This window comes from Magallana gigas, chromosome 5, assembly GCF_963853765.1.
Source record: "Magallana gigas chromosome 5, xbMagGiga1.1, whole genome shotgun sequence".
Taxonomy (NCBI): Eukaryota; Metazoa; Mollusca; class Bivalvia; order Ostreida; family Ostreidae; genus Magallana; species Magallana gigas.
The window spans coordinates 12,182,260-12,201,555 of NC_088857.1; the positions used below are offsets into that span (position 1 = coordinate 12,182,260).

Below are 19,296 nucleotides of genomic sequence, written 5' to 3' on the forward strand. Positions count from 1 at the left end.
GTTGATATCAAGAACACTAAATGAATATTTTCTTGATTTTGACACGTGGCAGGTTCTTCTTTCAGCATATGGTAACCAAACTTGAAACATCCATTGCAGAATTTTGGTCGCTCCGAAGCATCGAACACAAGGGTACCATTCTGTTCATGTCTTGAAAATTTCCATATCTCCTCTTCCTTTACATCTTGCCTGTGTTTGTCTATTTTTCTATCAATTTGCATTATCAATTGATAAAACAAAAATATTGTGAAGACAAAAAATACTTGCAAAAGTATCTTTTTGCGTTTCTTTTTACTCATTCTGAAAAGAAAAAATTATCTGTTATCTAACTTGATATTTATTGTTAGGCTTGATCATGAAGTCGGATATGCATAGAGTGTATATATCACAAAGGTGGGTTTCACAATTTCTTGATTCAGCGATTTAGATTATGCCAAATGTGTCAGATTTAAATTTAGCTCGATGTTGCTTAGTCTACTGACAAACTGGTGGACAGTCAACTAAATAGACATAAGCAACATGAGGTAGTGGCCAAAAGTGTCTGACTTGAATAAATTCCTAACTTTATCTAATCTAAAAGATAATAAATAAAAGTAAATAATAGTACTCATGATAATAGCTAAAAAGCTAAGTTATCTCAGAACAATTATATTGACTAATTGGGGATACTTAATTAGCAGAGCAGAGTGACCCTCACTAAATACTTGTCATGTGGCATAAGTAAACTCTAAAACTTAATTGTTAAATAAAATGACACACCATGACATATATATCATGCGCGGATCCAGAAAATTTTTCCAGGGGGGGTCCGAAGGATAATTGTGTTTGCCAGGGGGGGTCCGAGGCATATTTTCGCGATAATTTTACTATGTAAATTTAATAAATTTTCATTTTCCAGGGGGGGTCGGGACCCCCCCGACCCCCCCTCTAGATCCGTGCATGTATATGCCTCAGGTCCCTGTTAGCAAAAGATAAAAATAATTAATAAAATGATTGTCAAAAGTAAGTAAAATCAACTAAACTATTGTTAATGTACATTAGTATGTTGGATAAAAGAAACAGCCAAATCGTCTTCTATTGGAATTTGCATCTGACATCATTATAATTATTTTGTGCAGTCCTTTACTTTTCTTAGGTTGCTGAAAATTTTGACCAATTGATAAAAGGGGCATGTAGATCTCAGTCCTGTCAGTTTCTTCAGAGCTATGAATATACAATAAATATCTCTAAGAAATAGAGGGAATCATACTTGGTGGATGTAAATATAAACAAATAATATGTTAAAACTTCAAGCAACTGCAATATATTGAGCATTGAAATCATTATATTTTGAAAGATTTAGTCTGATAACTGCAGCAGTGTGTGCATACAAATTGCGTAACATGTGTCAGTGCATTATGAAAACTTGTATGCACACACCGCTGCAATTATGAGACTACATCTTCAACCTGAGCAACAATAGGCATGATAAAATCAGATTAATGGAGTCATAATTAAAAATTTGTGGATAGTGTGGTATATTACATAAATAAAAGTCCATGACGATGCTTCCAAAGAAGTATCAGCTTTACTGGTTGATTAGTTTCTGAGAAGATTTTAACAGACTGTTCACTATATACTCCTATGTAAAAATTCGACCCCTATTGTGGCCCCTTCCTACCCCCGGGAGTCATGATTTTCACAAATTTGATTCTAAACTACCTGAGGATGCTTCCACATAAGTTTCAGCTTTCCTGATATATAAGTTTCAGCTTTCCTGGCCAAATGGTTCATGAGAAAAAGATTTTTAAAGATCGATTTACTCTATATATTCCTTTGTAAAATTTGACCCCCCCATTGTGGGCCTGCCCTACCCCTGGGAGTCATGATTTTCACAACTTTGAATCTACACTACTTGAAGAATTGCTTCCACACAAGTTTCAGCTTTCCTGGCCAAATGATTCTTGAGAAGAAGGTTTTTAAATATTTCTAAAAAAAAATTTAATGATTCCTTATTATCTCCCCTTGTAAAGGGTGTGATCCTTAATTTTCACAACTTTGAATCCCCTTTGCCTAAGGGTGCATTGTGCCAAGTTTGGTTGAAATTGGACCAGCAGTTCTGGAGAAGATGTTGAAAATATGAAAAGTTTACGGACAGATGGACGGAAAGACAAAATGTGATCAGAATAGCTCACTTGCCTTGTCTATATACATGATTTATACCTTTAAAAAAAAACTTTATGCTAAGGGTATTAGTTCATATATATGGAAGAGCCACAGTAACAGCCAATCACAAGCGTGAACGTTGATTTTTGCTTGTGACACATTTGTGATGTCATAATAAAACTTGTCATTAAAACCTTTCATTACCCTGTGTATGTGTTACAGTGTTATAACTACAGTAGCTTTCAACACACTTTACATGCAAAACATATGTGGAATGCAAATATTAGTTGCTGAGAAAAATGTGACAGAAAACTGTTATTGACAGAGAGGCACACAAAGACAAAACAGTAAACTGTGGTTTCATTAATATTCGTTGAATACCAACTTTTGTGGATTTTGATGTAATGTTTATCCACAAAATTTAATGTTTGTTGAGGTGCAATTTCTATTAGCATTTTGAATTGATAGGATCCTTGGCCACAAATTTACGCATCCTTGAATCTGAGTTTTCACTTTATCCACAAAAATTTATGCCTATAAACGAATATTAATGAAACCACAGTTAACCTCCCTCTCCCTCGGAGTTGGGGTATAATTAATACTTTTGGATAAATATCTTAATATACATCTCAATGTATAATGTAGCTAATGGTTCAAACATGCTTTGTGATATGGAAGGGTACAACACTCAAGTAAATTCGTTGAAATAGTGATTTAGAGAAATGATACAATGGTGCTACAATTACCTTTTTATAGTATACACTCCCTCGACAGCAACAATCAATTCATGGGGAACATTACCAGCTTTGCAAACTGCTGATGTGCAGCTTGTGTGGATTTAGATGTGTTGGTCTATGGAAAATCAATTCAACATGTACAGAATACATGTATATCAACTGTATTGCTGTTTGAAACACAGCAACCTGCATTAATCAATCACATTTGAAATACTGCTTCTATAGAGTTATTAAATAGTAAATATATCAGGGTTGTTTTGAAATTGAGATACCGCGGTGCTAGCAGATTTTATTTTATAACATTCGTAAAATATTTATGTCATGACATCATTTATTTAGTTCATCCCTGGTAAGCTGACATTTAACTTGCATTTGTCAGTTTATTCGGAGCATCCACAGGTTTATGGCAACTCAATTTTAATGTACATGTTTAACTAAACAAGAATAGAATTCCTGGGTCCTCCGCCGGTCAAGCAGTATACTAGTATCGACAAACGCTGATTTAGGAACTTGACCAAAGTATTAGTGGTATAAACATTTGGTATAAATTTCATGTAAATCCGTCAAAATTTGTAGGCATGAGAGCGCTTACAAGGTCAATTTTTGGATAAAACGGAGTCTTTATTGTGGTCAAAGTCCCATAACTCCAACAAAAAGTATCGACCAATGCTGATTTTCGAACTTGACCAAGGTATTAGTGGTATAAACATTTGGTATAAATTTCATGTAAATCCGTCAAAATTTGTAGGCATGAGAGCGCTTACAAGGTCAATTTTTGGATAAAACGGAGTCATTATTGTGGTCAAAGTCCCATTACTCCAACAAAAAGTATCGACCAATGCTGATTTTCGAACTTGACCAAAGTATTAGTGGTATAAACATTTGATATAAATTTATTGAAAATCCGTCAAAATTTGTAGGCATGAGAGTGCTTACAATGTCAATTTTTGGATAAAACGGAGTCATTATTGTGGTCAAAGTCCCATAACTGCAACAAAAAGTGTCGACCAATGCTGATTTTCGAACTTGACCAAAGTATTAGTGGTATAAACATTTGGTATAAATTTAATGAAAATCCTTCAAAATTTGTAGGCATGAGAGTGCTTACAAACAAGAGGCCCATGGGCCACATCGCTCACCTGAGGAACAATGGGTATGATAAAATCAGCTTAATGAAGTCAGAATACAAACAATCTGGACAATGTACAATAATACATGCAGATCCTGTAAAATTAAAATCCATTTTTCCCCCAGGATATTCTTATGTTTATAATCATTAGTCCCTTTTCTAACAGGATGATTTTATAGTCATATCACATGTTGAGTATTGCAATCCTCAAAAAGATCCTTTACAATTGTTTATATATGGGATATTAAGCTACATCAAACTCTGAACCTTCTTGTGAGGCCGAGGAATTGTCCTGGAGCCAAAGTCTAAACAATTATAAAGAATCATCTGGCTGATTAGTTTCTGAGAAGAAGATTTTAAAAGATTTACTCTATATATGTAAAACTTTAACACCCCCCCCCCACCCCCCCACCCCCAATGTGGCCTCACCCTACCCCCAGGGATCATGTTTTCACAACTTTGAATCTACACAACCTGAGGATACTTCAACACAATTTTTAGCTTTCCTGGTTGATTAGTTTCTGAGAAGAAGAATTTTAAAGATTTACTCTATATATTCCTATGTAAAACTTCGACCACCCCATTGTGGCCCCATCCTACCCCCAGGGGTCATGATTTTCACAACTTTGAATCTGCACTACCTGAGGATACTTCCACACAAGTTTCAGCTTTCCTGGCTGATTAGTTTCTGAGAAGAAGATTTTAAAAGATTTACTCTATATATTCCTTTGTAAAACTTTAACACCCCGACCCCCCAATGTGGCCTCACCCTACCCCCAGGGATCATGTTTTCACAACTTTGAATCTACACAACCTGAGGATACTTCAACACAAGTTTCAGCTTTCCTGGCTGATTAGTTTCTGAGAAGAAGATTTTTAAAGATTTACTCTATATATTCCTATGTAAAACTTCGACCACCCCATTGTGGCCCCATCCTACCCCCAGGGGTCATGATTTTCACAACTTTGAATCTGCACTACCTGAGGATACTTCCACACAAGTTTCAGCTTTCCTGGCCGATTAGTTTCTGAGAAGAAGATTTTAAAAGATTTACTCTATATATTCCTTTGTAAAACTTTAACACCCCTCCCCCCAAATGTGGCCTCACCCTACCCCCAGGGATCATGTTTTCACAACTTTGAATCTACACTACCTGAGGATACTTCCACACAAGTTTCAGCTTTCCTGGCCGATTAGTTTCTGAGAAGAAGATTTTTAAAGATTTACTCTATATATTCCTATGAAAAACTTCGACCCTCCATTGTGCCCCACCCTACCCCCAGGGATCATGATTTTCACAACTTTGAATCTGCACTACCTGAGGATGCTTCCACATAAGTTTCAGCTTTCCTGGCTGATTAGTTTCTGAGAAGAAGATTTTAAAGTTTCACTCTATATATAAATTCCTATGTAAAATTTTGACCCCCCCCCCCCATTGTGGCCCCACCCTACCCCCAGGGGTCATAATTTTCACAACTTTGAATCTACACTACCTGAGGATGCTTCCACACAAGTTTCAGCTTTCCTGGCTGATTAGTTTCTGAGAAGAAGATTTTTAAAGATTTACTCTATATATTCCTATGTAAAACTTCGACCACCCCATTTTGGCCTCACCCTACCCCCGGGGGTCATGATTTTCACAACTTGGAATCTGCACTACCTGAGGATACTTCCACACAAGTTTCAGCTTTCCTGGCTGATTAGTTTCTGAGAAGAAGATTTTTAAAGATTTACTCTATATATTCCTATGAAAAACTTCGACCCTCCATTGTGCCCCACCCTACCCCCAGGGATCATGATTTTCACAACTTTGAATCTGCACTACCTGAGGATGCTTCCACATAAGTTTCAGCTTTCCTGGCTGATTAGTTTCTGAGAAGAAGATTTTTAAAGATTTACTCTATATATTCCTGGGAAAAACTTCGACCCTCCATTGTGCCCCACCCTACCCCCAGGGATCATGATTTTCACAACTTTGAATCTGCACTACCTGAGGATGCTTCCACATAAGTTTCAGCTTTCCTGGCTGATTAGTTTCTGAGAAGAAGATTTTAAAGTTTCACTCTGTATATAATTTCCTATGTAAAATTTTGACCCCCCCATTGTGGCCCCACCCTACCCCCAGGGGTCATAATTTTCACAACTTTGAATCTACACTACCTGAGGATGCTTCCACACAAGTTTCAGCTTTCCTGGCTGATTAGTTTCTGAGAAGATTTTTAAAGATTTACTCTATATATTCCTTTGTAAAACTTCAACCACCCCATTGTGGCCCCACCCTACCCCCGGGGGTCATGATTTTCACAACTTTGAATCTGCACTACCTGAGGATACTTCCACACAAGTTTCAGCTTTCCTGGCTGATTAGTTTCTGAGAAGAAGATTTTTAAAGATTTACTCTATATATTCCTATGTAAAACTTCGACCACCCCATTGTGGCCTCATCCTACCCCCGGGGGTCATGATTTTCACAACTTTGAATCTACACTACCTGAGAATGCTTCCACACAAGTTTCAGCTTTCCTGGCTGATTAGTTTCTGAGAAGAAGATTTTTAAAGATTTACTCTATATATTCCTATGTAAAACGTTGACCCCCATTGTGGCCCCACCCTACCCCCGGGGGTCATAATTTTCACAACTTTGAATCTACACTACCTGAGAATGCTTCCACGCAAGTTTCAGCTTTCCTGGCTGATTAGTTTCTGAGAAGAAGATTTTTAAAGATTTACTCTATGTATTCCTATGTAAAACTTCGACCACCCCATTGTGCCCCTGCCCTACCCCTGGGGGTCATGATTTTCACAACTTTGAATCTACACTACCTGAGGATGCTTCCACACAAGTTTTAGCTTTCCTGGCTGATTAGTTTCTGAGAAGAAGATTTTTAAAGATTTACTCTATATATTCCTATGTAAAATTTTGACCCCCCCATTGTGGCCCCACCCTACCCGCGGGGGTCATGAATTTCACAACTTTGAATCTACACTACCTGAGGATGCTTCCACACAAGTTTCAGCTTTCCTGGCTTTCTGGTTCTTGAGAAGAAGATTTTTGAAAATTTCTCGAAATTTTTCATTAATTTCTAATTATTTCCCCTTGAAAACGAGTGTGGCCCTTAATTTTCATAACTTTGAATCCCCTTTGCCTAAGGATGATTTGTGCCAAGTTTGGTTGAAATTGGCCCAGTAGTTCTTGAGAAGATGTTGAAAATGTGAAAAGTTTACGGACAGACGGACAGACAGACAGACGGACGAAAGCTCAGGTGAGCTAAAAAGTGTGACGGACGGAAACACGGACGCATGGGCACACTGACCCACGGACGGACGCCCGGCATTTCTATGTCCCCGCTCCGCGTTGCGGCAAGGGACAAAAATACAATTAAATTGACAAAACCATACATACCATGAATTTCTTATTATTTCTAGATTTTTGCACACTGTTATTTTCAAAATTCAGCAGTTACCATATACATTAGGTCCCTTTCTTAATTTTTGTGACCACAGTGTATGTAACTGCTAGCCAAATACCAGTAAGTGTGAAGTCTTTTGCAGTCATTCTGTACTGACATGTATTGACATGTATTGACATGTATTGACATGTAGGTCATGATTACGGTCATTAAATGGTTTAATTTTGCTTTCATTCTGCTTGTTTCAACAATTTGTTGAAAAACTCATTATTTCATTAAAGCTCTAAATTAATTCCTTTTCACTGTACTGTTTTTGATTAAGCAATTACTTGATTGGTCTGAAAAGGTGTTTTTCTGAGTATTAAAAAGTAACTTAAGTGGAGATGATAGAATATTTAATGAATATATCAAAAGTAAACATGACTGTATGTTGAACTTTATATATGCTGAATTATTTAACAAAATATTTGATTGTGGCATGATACCTATACACAGTGGATTTGTGGTAATATTATTCCAGTGTATAAAAATAAGGGGGATAACACCTGGGGTCCAAAGAACTATAGACCTATTACACTATTGAGCTGTTTGGGAAAATTATTTACTGCTATAATTAATGAAACACTTAATAATTATGCAGATAGAGTTCAACTTATTTTAGAAAATCAGGCTGGTTTTCGTAAAGGTTAAAGCACTGTTGACCATATTTTTTCATTATATTCTCTTATAGAAATTTTTAAAATACACAAAATGAAATTGTATTGGGCTTTCATAGATTTTGAAAAAGCATTTGATTCTGTCTGGCATATTGGCCTATGGAACAAAGTTTATTCTGCCTGGTGCAGGCAGATAGCTAACCATGCACAACGCAAATAAAAGTCACACGGGTTTCATATTTTATTTTGTGTGGAAACATAGCCGTCGTGTAATATATTGGTAAAAAACTACCGGTACAACAAATAGAAAAACAATTTACTAATAGGAAAATGTAGAACCTTACTTTATACCTTTAAACTGTAAATTACTTTAAAGACCATAATGGCGTGCCATACTTTTAAGAATGTTTTATCTGTATAGTAAATTTCCATCTGTAACTATACTTCAAAAATACAATTAAATACTGACAAATTTAAGCAATAACTTCAATAAAAAAGACTCACTTAGTGGCTTGAGGCACGCATCTAACAAGATTTAAGATGATTGACAAAGTGAGACCGGACTGGTCAGTAAGGCTGACAGGAAGTGAGTGATTGACCAGATATAGTTAACTTGTACCAAAAAAGATTACCGGGTATATTAAACTCAGAGTGGTTAGCTTGTACAAAAAATATTTCTGAAGAATTTCAAAATTCAACTACAGACAACACAAAGTTTTACTGAATAATATTGATGGAAAATGTTTTAAAATTATCACAAATATGTATAAAGGTATAAAGTCAAAAATACTGGCCAATGGAAGATGTTCTGACTTTTTTGAATGTACTGTTGGAGTAAGACAAGGAAAATTTGTCACCTTTTTTTATTTTCACTGTTAGTATTTAAACGACCTAGAAGAATATCTTTATGTAAATAATTTTAGAGGTTTAACATGTCGCTCCAAGAAGATTAGAAAAGATCTTAATCGTTATTTAAGTCTTTTTGTTCTACTGTATACTGATGATGCCATCTTATTGTCTGAAAACCCTGAAGAATTCCAATACCCTTTGAATACTTTTTCTGAATACTGTAAAAACTGGCATCTTAAGGTCAATAGTAAAAACCAAAGTTGTCATATTCGGTAGAGGTAAAAGCAGTAACCGATTTACTTTTGAAGGCTCTCATTTGGAAATAGCTAACAATTTTAAGTATTTTAATAGGTGTTACATTTTGTAAAAACAATTCATTCAATTTAAATTTTAATGATCTATATGAAAAGGCTATTAAAGAAATGTATAGTTGTATTGGAAAATATAGAAAGCATAATTTAGCAATTGACTGTAAATTAGAAATGTTTGACAAAATTGTCCAGCCAATATTTTTATATGGCTGTGAAGTATGGGGTTTCCAAAAAACAAAGCTTATTGAGAAACTTCATCTTAAGTTCTGTACATATATATGTATATATTAAAACTGAGTTCCTCAGCACCAAACTACATGTATATGGTGTATGGTGAACTTGGAAGGTATCCACTTATTATTAATATTAAAGTTAGAATGATTTCATTTTGGGGTAAATTAATTAATTTCCAGAATTCTAAATTATCTTCAAAACTTTTTCATGTATTTTCTTTACACTGTATATAAACACAGTTTATTGAGAATTAAGTTCATTGTCATTGTCATTGAGATCCTCACCAATTTAATAATTGCCCACTGCATTGCTTTGAAGGCAAAATTGGTTATGGCTTTAAATAATTACACTTTCTCAGTATTTCTACTCGAAAACAAAAATAACTTGCATATACATAATGTCTTAATATTATAAAAGTATTAACATGCAGGTAAAAATAGCATTTATATTTTGATTTCTTTTATCATTATATATAACTGTATAAGTCTATTAGTACTTAGTCATAGTAATATCATTTTGTTTATTTATCTTTTTAAACTAAATATTATGTTTCTCATGGGCAATCATTTTTTTTGTTTCTTCAAAATGTAAGCACATTTTCACAAGAATCCGTCAATTAGAAAGCTAGGAGAATACAATAGGTGTCACGACAATTTTCTGAACAGCCCTAGCTGTTTTTACTTGGACAATTAAAGCAATATGAGCTGCAATTTTCATGCTGCATTTTTTTTTTTTAAGGAAAATGTTATTTTTATACTAAATGACAAAAATATCATGGTTTTTTAATTTTTGTTAGCCTTATTTTGGTGGCCCCGAAAGGCAGTTAAGAAACCTTAATTGAAGCAAAATTGAATTACTATCGTCCAGTACAAAAATTGAACTGCTATATATATATTTCTTAGAAGATAAATCTTTCTTCTGACAAAAATTAATGCTGTTTTTAAATCTTATTTATCATTTAAAAGTCTAAGTTACATTCAGACTTAAAGCATAATAGCAGGTTTTTGCAACAAAATTAAATTCTAAAAAATATAGCTCATATTGCTTAATTCAATTAAGGCAGTGATTTGAGTTGAACTCAGATCTAATGCCAAACAATATATTCGACACTTGTCAAAATTTTGTCTCGCCATGCAATTTAAGCAGGTGTATTAGATCTTTAATTAAGTTTGCCCAAAAGGCTTTTAGGATGATGAATAAAATTATTTGTGATTTCTTTACTCATGTTTGTAACTGCATTATATAACTGTCATCTCAAATAATGAATAATAAAATGGACAATTTTTTAATAACAAAAGACAACCTCCCCAATTGGAATAAATAATAATTTCAAGCTGACGTTATGCATAATATATCTATTGGATTTTCATTTTGTTTTGTTTTTTATCAGTTATTTAATTTTCATTTCAAAAAGCCTCAGCTCATCACCAGGGCTGAATTTTACAAAAGACTTATGACCAAATTTATAAATGCTCATTTTTAATAAGCTACTGATTGTTTTAACTTTGGCCCAAATAGAATTATTGTTTGGAAATGCCTCCCTCCTCATTGAAATACCTCCTGCTCATAAAATTGTGTTACTTGTAGCAAAAAATAAAGAACTTTTTTTTATTGTTTTTTTTATATGGTGTTTACATATCATCTCATTCATTAAAATGGTACCCTTTCCCCCCTCTAGATCCAAGTATGCTTTACTTAATGGTTGACCTAATACAGAAATACTTAATCTTTTGAGAGTGTCTGAATTTAAATCAGTTAGTTTACCATGCATGATGGATAGGCAATCACTGGAACTCTGAATATTACTTTAACAGGTCCAGTACAATCTCCAGATTTAGCTATATAGCTTGAATAAGCTAAATAGCTTTATTAAGCTATTCAGAGTAGCTTCATTTAGCTATTTTGTCACATATTTTTCTTAAATTTGTAATTTTATCAGTATGTATAAAAAATCGCACTTTAGTCCAGTGATAGTTTTTAACTTTGAACTGTTCTGTGAACAATGCATGTAAAGATTACTCATCAATTTACGTCTCCTTAAGAGACTTTGCACTAAAAGTTTTGGGGCAACTGATTCATGACCACACAGTTACTTCTTGAATGAAATATAAAGGAGGTCAGTTATGGTAAACAAGATAATTGATTGGTAATAATTTATCACAATGAGAAGAAATCATTCTTATCCACGCCTCATTGCACACAAAGTGGTAAACAGTTACCCAAACAATGGAAATATATTTTTTGCTTATAATTGTTTAAAAGCTGCAGTGTTTAAACTATCTTTAATTGTGGTCAAGTTTATAATGGTCAGTTGTGCAAATATGAGTAGCAAGTTGATTGCGATTTTTTGTCCATTTCTTACAATAAATATTTTCTTAAAAAACTGCACATAAATAGCTTTATCAAGCTATTTTGAATAGCTTTATAAAGCTATGTAGCTTTTTCAAGCTATATAGCTAAATCAAGAGATTGTGCTGGACCTGTTTAAGGTTAAACATTTGGTCAAATATCCATACAAGTAGTAGTTTAAGAACAATTTGAAAGAAAAGGAATTGCTTAAGAAGGGTCATATTTCTAACATACTGAAAAAATTTTACAGACCTCATTTTAAATCTAACTGACATGTCAAGCATCAAAAATTAATTAAAGTTTATAAAACATTTAATTGCATTTACATCAAAATGTTATTCTTATAATAATTAGATAAAACTGCATGCCTACTCTTTTTTGTGCAAAAATATTGGGGCTTGTACTCAACTTATCCCATCCACTTGAACACCGGTGAACGAACAAGAGTTAATATACCTATACTCAGTTTTAGTGCACATTGTCAATTGTGTATTACACTATTTGTACAGAACAAGTCCCAGTATTTCATATTTACTTTAGTTAAGAGTTTCTATCTTATATAAATTCTGTGTAAAATTTACAATACATGTAGCTCAGCCCGTGTCATGAAAAATACACGTACCTCAAATACAAAAAAGATAAGTTTAACTGTGTCTGGGGTAGGGCATAGTCTGGGGTAGGGCATACAGTAATCAATATTTATTAACCTGTATTTACCTGGAGTGCAAAGCCTGATCAAGAGTCATAGGGAGCTTATTATTTTACTTACTAGAATACATGTATACAAGTCATGCATGTAGCATTGTATAATTTCAAAAAAGAGGGTACAGACAAAAAGTTGAGGGACAAAAAGCTTGCATGAATAGTTATTTTTCTATAAATGGAATGTGAAGTGTTATCATTCATGTTAGTAATTGTCAAATTTATAAGCAAGACATTACGGCTGAGGCAAGAACACTCAAAAATATTGTGCCAGTTATTGCCTGATTGCCAAGTCATTTATAGCCCCATATATCATTGACAAGCTTTTCACACTGTTTATTACAGCAACACAAGAAACTGACGAAGGAGTTGTGATTTCTTGCATAAAATACAATGTATACATGTATATACAGTGTGAACCATTAGGAGATGGAGAAAACTAGAAATTTCACAATTTCTGATAATCTAGCTGTTATGCTTGAAAGCAGAGGTCAGTCTGGAGTACTGAGCAGGTTGGGACCAATCTCCCAATATTAAATGGGATATAGTAGCACGTTTGGGATATAATGGGTAAAATGGAATATGAATTTAAAGTGCAAAAATTATTTTTTTTTATTTTAAAATTTGATATAAATCTGCATTAATGTGAATCAAATGCAACAACTTTTGGCTAAGAAGTTTTTCTATATGTCTATAGTTTGTAAGATTGATCCCCATGAAGTTTTGGATATACTGAGGGATCAATCTCTGTAATAGTACAGCTACAGAAAATTTCAAGTTGTTTACCAAAAGTTGTTGTTTTTCATCTATTCTAATGTGGATTTATTTAAAAAAAAAAATTTAATCAAAAATTTTTATTTTTTGCACTTTAAATTTATATCCCATTTGGGCTATTATATCCCAAACGGGCTATTATACCCCATTTGGAAGATTGGTCCCAACCTGTTAAGTAAAAATAATTAACTGCATATCAAAACATGTACTGATCAGAATAATGGTGTATACATTGTAGATGATCCTTTTATCTGGTGGGGTTTAATGTTACACAAAGTAAACAAACCCCAAGGCTAACAGACAATTGAAATGCATGAGTTTAAAGATTAATCAAATGCCAGTGAGAAATAAACCAATTGTACTACAGCCATTTAAAAACGTCTCTGCTTTCAGAACTGTCTATATATAATTTGAAAGTCTGACCCAAGATTCTGTTGAATGTGAAAAATGTAATACACAAACATATTTACAAAGATTTTCAATATGAAGTATTTTCTGTTACTAGAGTTGATATACTTCTGATAATGAGAGAAGAAAAAACAAACCTTAACCTTTAAAATTTAGTTGATTAAACTGGTAGCAGCTGTTACTTATTTTAATTATTTTATAACTAGATTTTGAGCCGTGCGTGCACGGGTTGACATAGCATATGATATCAGACATTTATGAAATAGATACATCGACACACCTTATATATTGTTGACATTTGCATAACCAAGCTTAAAGATTGTAAAATCCAAAAAATTCAGACCATTTCCGGAATTTTTTGATGAATTTTTGTTGATTATTAATTAGCGAAGCTTGATTGAGAAAAAATAAAAACAAATTGGTAATCTTCAAGTACCAATGATGTTTAGAATATATAAAACAAAAGACAGTACTCTTCCGATTAATCGGTATTGATGCCCATAAATTCGAGTCTATTATTTTAATATAGTAGTATAGATTTTTAAAGCACATGGGAGATATGAGTTTAGGTTTAATGCAATCACCACAACTGCCTCATCAAGGTATTTAAGCATTATAAACGTTGCATGGTTGAATATGTTGCCACTGTAATTCATGGCCAAATATATTCATTTAATTTGAAGAAAATAATATATTCACATTTGGGAATACAACGTTGAAATGCTTCACATACCTTATCATCCCCAATATGAGATCGATAACCTTCATTTCTTAACATTCAAGAGTGGCTCGTGGTGTAATTTACAAATCCGCTATTGATCCCGGACACAATCTTCATCATATTTCACTTTGTATCATTCCTGAATACACCCATGCTTTACAGAAGAGTGCGTTTTAATCACTGTACAGATGGAAGTGAAAACAGTTCTGTATCAGCCTCTCTCTGGATTTCAAACACAACGCAAATGACATTAATGCTTTATCTCAGTATCAGTTTATTTCGCAATTTAGCTATTCAATTTATTCGCTGTTCGATTCAACAGTCATGGTGTATTTTTAGTTTATATTATGGATAAATATTCTTAAAATAACTTACGAATAACATCCTGGAGAAAAAGTCCCAAAAACGTAAGAAAATGCCCCCGCGTCTGTCACACCACCGTGACCACTGGTCGTGCCGTATAGTCGGTGTCAACAACCCAACATTTTAAAAATGAAAGTGATATAAAAATGAAAACAAAACCAGAACAGTTTAAATAATTCCGGATTTACACTTCTCCTGCCTTGGAAGAACTAACATTTATTAGTTATACATATAGAACACAGTATATTTCAATTTCAATTTCTTTATTAACCAATTAAGGGCCCTCAAGGGTCAACATGAAGACTGTACATACAACATCCAATGTACATAAAATATTCAATAAACATATACAAGAGGGAAAGAGTTGGATGATTCAAAGAGCTAGGACAGACAGACATGAACATTTAATTAGTATATGGGTCATTATCAAAATATGCAGACTTTTGAAAAATGAAAAACATGAGAAAATTTTTGCTGAAAAAATTACTTTGATTGCAAAAAACACATTTAACAAACAATGAAGTATAACATCTAAAAATTTGCAAACATTGGAATCTACCATTTGGATGATAATTAGATTGAAATTTAATGAACTGTGAACATTTTGTCAGTGGTGTAACAGGTATATAGTATAGGAAAAAATTCTTAAATAAAATAAAATAATTCTTTTAAAATGATGGACATAAAGTTTATATCAACAAACTTCATTTAAAGTTATTAGAATTAGATAACAGAAAATATTTGACACATTTACATAGTGACCAACATAACATTTGAGACAAAGTCTTGATGTTACTCAACAAATTTTTAATTTGAGCATTAAAAAGAACACAACTGGATTTTTCTTTCAATGGAGCATAAAAAAGACATTACTATAAATGCACTGGTATTTTCAAATATACATGTATTATTGTCAGTTAATTTTATTTGGAGAAAAATGTACATGTTACACCACTGATTATTATGTTTTACCACTGACATTAAAGTTACACCACTGACCTAGCGATAATAAATAAGAGATAAGCGTGTTAAATTTTGTAAAATAAACTAATTTCTATTTTTGATTGCATTTAAAAAGTGATAAATTTGATCTTAAATAAAAGTTTTCGTGCCTCATTCTTTCATAATCTGAAGATAGACACACTGTTACACCACTTATAATCAGTGTTACACCACTGACAGAAAAATTGCATGTAGATGTTTTTTACATTAAATCACTCATTCTTTGATGTAATTTGTTTTTACTATTGGCATCCACACACTTTTATCCACCTAGTACCGAGTTCGAACTTTCTTTGCCTCATCAATCTCACAAACAACATTGTCAATACTATACCAGCTCATATCAATCATACATTTTGGACAATAAAATTGAATTTTCTCCAATTTTCTCCAAAATCACTGCATACAACGCATATACACTTCCTCTTTGTCTATATATGTTTGTTGAAGCTCAGCTAGCATTTGTTACCTTTAAGCATTTAAAAGATTTTAGTATAACATAATAGGGAATGTGAAATGTCAGTGGAATAACATATCTTATAATACACTATAAGTCATTAAAAAGTTTGATTTTTTAATAAAAATAAAATGTGGATAATTCCATTTCTTTATAAGAATAAATTTGTTTTTACTTTTATCTTTTAATCAAGTATTTAAATGAGTAAAACATAATTAGAGCATACAAAATGTCAATGGTGTAACAGGTCTCATTTTCCAGATTAAGAAAACACAATTGCAATTAAATAGTCAAGCTTTCTTTATTGTGACAGTGTCTTACTTGTAATATTGATAAATAACAATTGTTCAAAATGCTCAAAATATAAATGAAATAGAAGAAAAAGTAAAATAATTAAATAATGTCATGTGGTGTAACAGTTTTTTCAGTGGTGTAACAACAATTTTTGGTTACACCACTGACCGTTATACCACTGATGTATCCATAGTAAATGTAGCAGTATGACCCAAGAGAACAAATACTACACAATGCTACATAGCCTATGTTATAATGTGATAAACATTCATCATTTATTTGAAAAACTTTTTTGTTCTTTCATAATAGAAAACCTTAAATAGCACGTCATCCCACTGACACAGTTTACATTGTATTTTTCGGAGCATACTAACATTTTCTGCCATATTTTCTATAACAATGATGTCATCACTGATACATTTATCTTTTTAGTAGCAGGGAATGATGTCACTATGATCTGGGGGATTCCAACTGTAGTACAATATTATTTACTTGATGTATTTTAAGATATTTTTATATAATTTGCCTTGTAACACCAATGACAAAATTTTTTTGTACAAGCATATATCTCATCAAATTCATTGTTTTTAAAAGAGAACTTGTTAAGGAGCATAGCAGAAATTAAAATATGAATGTTGTTTTGAAAATTAACGGTGATTTTTGGAATAAAACATCAATATTACTGAAGATATTGTAGGTTAAAGACGTTGGAAAAATTTAATGACAACATAAATTCACTGAAATCTCATAACAAATAATATTTTTTTTATACTTTAAGCAGTAAAATTGTCGATTTATTTGTTCAACAATATAGGTTTCAGTTTCTAAAATCCAATGGTACTGTATATATTCCCCAGAACATTATTTTTCCCCCTTTAAATTGACACTGACACAAAAGGCTGCATATTTTGATAATGACCCATATATATGTATGTTTCTATACATTCAATACAGTGTCTTCTATATATTTATGTGAAACACCATACATAAATATGTCAAAATACAAATGTACATACAAATTTGAAATAGCTTATCAAATGATTGAAAAGTTAAAAAAAAAAACAATATTTGACTAGGAAATACAAATAAAGGCAATGCCTTTTGTAAAAAATTTACCAAGGGAGTTTAATATATCTGTAATTTTTCACAGTTTAAAATCCAAAATAATTTTTGTTTGTCTTGTAAACTAGTAAAATTTTTTGCTTTAGATGAAATTAAATCAAATAGTTCCTCTCTTTCTTTTGTAAATTTGCTGCATTGGATTAGAAAATGTGCTTCATCTTCAATTCCATTAAGTGTACAATTTTTACATATTCTTGCTGTTCTAGGTGTGTTATTATATCTGCCCAATTCAATGAAAAGTCTATGCGCTGATATCCGCAGTCTACATTGGCTTTCTGTATTCAGGTTTTAGCAGCTTTTCAATAGAGGAATACCAAGTTGTATTTTGGGCGAAATGAAGTTCTTTACTACATAGAAATGCATCTTTTAATAGAAGAAACTCCGTTGTTAAATTTTCTAATCTGTAGCAATATTTTAGTAATTTATTGACAATATCATAATGTAAAGGAAATCTTCCTAGTTCAGAAAGTGAAGCATGGTTCATACTTTTCTTATTAATATATGAACAGGCATGTAGCATCAGGGAGGGGGGGGGGGGGTGGGGCCCCCCTGTCCCCCCCCCCCCGACTCTTTTGCGCAGCATATTTTTCTGAAATTTACATACAAAAAAAAATTAACATGGAGCCCCCCCCCCACTTTTATGGGACCATGTAAAAAGTAATGAAATAAACAGTTTAATTGAAGTTAAAAAGTAAACTTGCCCTGCCCCCCCCCCCCATTTTGCTTGTCAAGATTAGATTTTTAGATTTTTTGAATGAGTCTGCCCCCCCCCCCCCCCCCCCCACTTTCAAAAATGATGCTACGTGCCTGAATATAATAAGGTGCATTTCTGATAATTCCAACTGAATGCCTTAACTTTTGGTGTAATTTTTATAGTCGTTATGTAACGTTAACAATTGATCGATCCGAGTCAATTAATTATTTCATTCCACAAAAGGGGCGCCGCACAAAAGCGGGTGGATTGATGCAATCTGTGCATGCTATATTGTATTGTTTATTGGTCAACAGCTGTATAGCTCATAGACATGTCTTTTTAACGGAACATTGTTATATCTGCCAGTTTCGACGGTAAGATGATAATCTTAATTTACATATAAGTTTATATGCTTTCTTTGGGGTTTCTTGCACAAATAATATCACTTAAAATCGTATTCTCAATTACTTTTTTAATCGTCACTTGCACGCACTTTCATAATTTTACCTGTTCACTTGAACAGTATATGCTATTTCTTAACGGAAGAAAACAAAGCAACAAAGAACATGCAGAGTTAAAAGCAGTGCATATGTACATGTACATAAATGTATAATGCATAGCCACAAGCGTTAAATATTTTTCTCATAATAACTTTAAGAATATATATAAATTTCTTTGTGAGAAAAATATATTACGTTAGGTGAAGGTGCCCATGGCATATATATATAGGCTTCGGAATTTTTTTTTTTTTTTTTTTTTTTTGCAAAGATAAATTAGGTATATTAGAATGTACATCAGACATAATCAATGAATCAAGCAATTAATAATTTACAGTAGAGAATGTAAGGGGGGGGGGGTCCACCCCCTAAAATTGTCAAAATATAGTTAAATCATACCCATCCTTGCAAAGAAAATTAGCAATTGAACAACTTCAGTCT

The 19,296-nt window shown here is 32.9% G+C and overlaps 1 protein-coding gene across 5 annotated transcripts in view; it reads right to left on the reverse strand.

The window, feature by feature from the left end:
* The window catches only part of LOC105335339 (beta-1,3-galactosyltransferase 5), a 17,288-nt gene extending 2,388 nt beyond the window's left edge, over nt 1–14,900 (reverse strand). The window contains exons 1-5 of one of the 5 annotated variants that reach the window (XM_066084097.1): nt 14,802–14,900; nt 14,439–14,648; nt 2,892–2,997; nt 1,127–1,203; nt 1–300 (exon numbers count right to left, since the gene is read on the reverse strand). The exon at nt 1–300 is cut by the window's left edge and continues 2,388 nt beyond it. In XM_066084097.1, coding sequence (XP_065940169.1) covers nt 1–299 — 299 coding nt within the window. In that variant the 5' untranslated portion in view covers nt 300; nt 1,127–1,203; nt 2,892–2,997; nt 14,439–14,648; nt 14,802–14,900. Of the gene's footprint in view, nt 301–1,126; nt 1,204–2,891; nt 2,998–8,582; nt 8,796–14,438; nt 14,649–14,801 lie in introns of those variants that run through there. The other 4 variants (XM_034450624.2, XM_034450609.2, XM_066084096.1 and 1 more) reach the window with 4 other exon arrangements.
* Nucleotides 14,901–19,296: the final 4,396 nt, after the last annotated feature.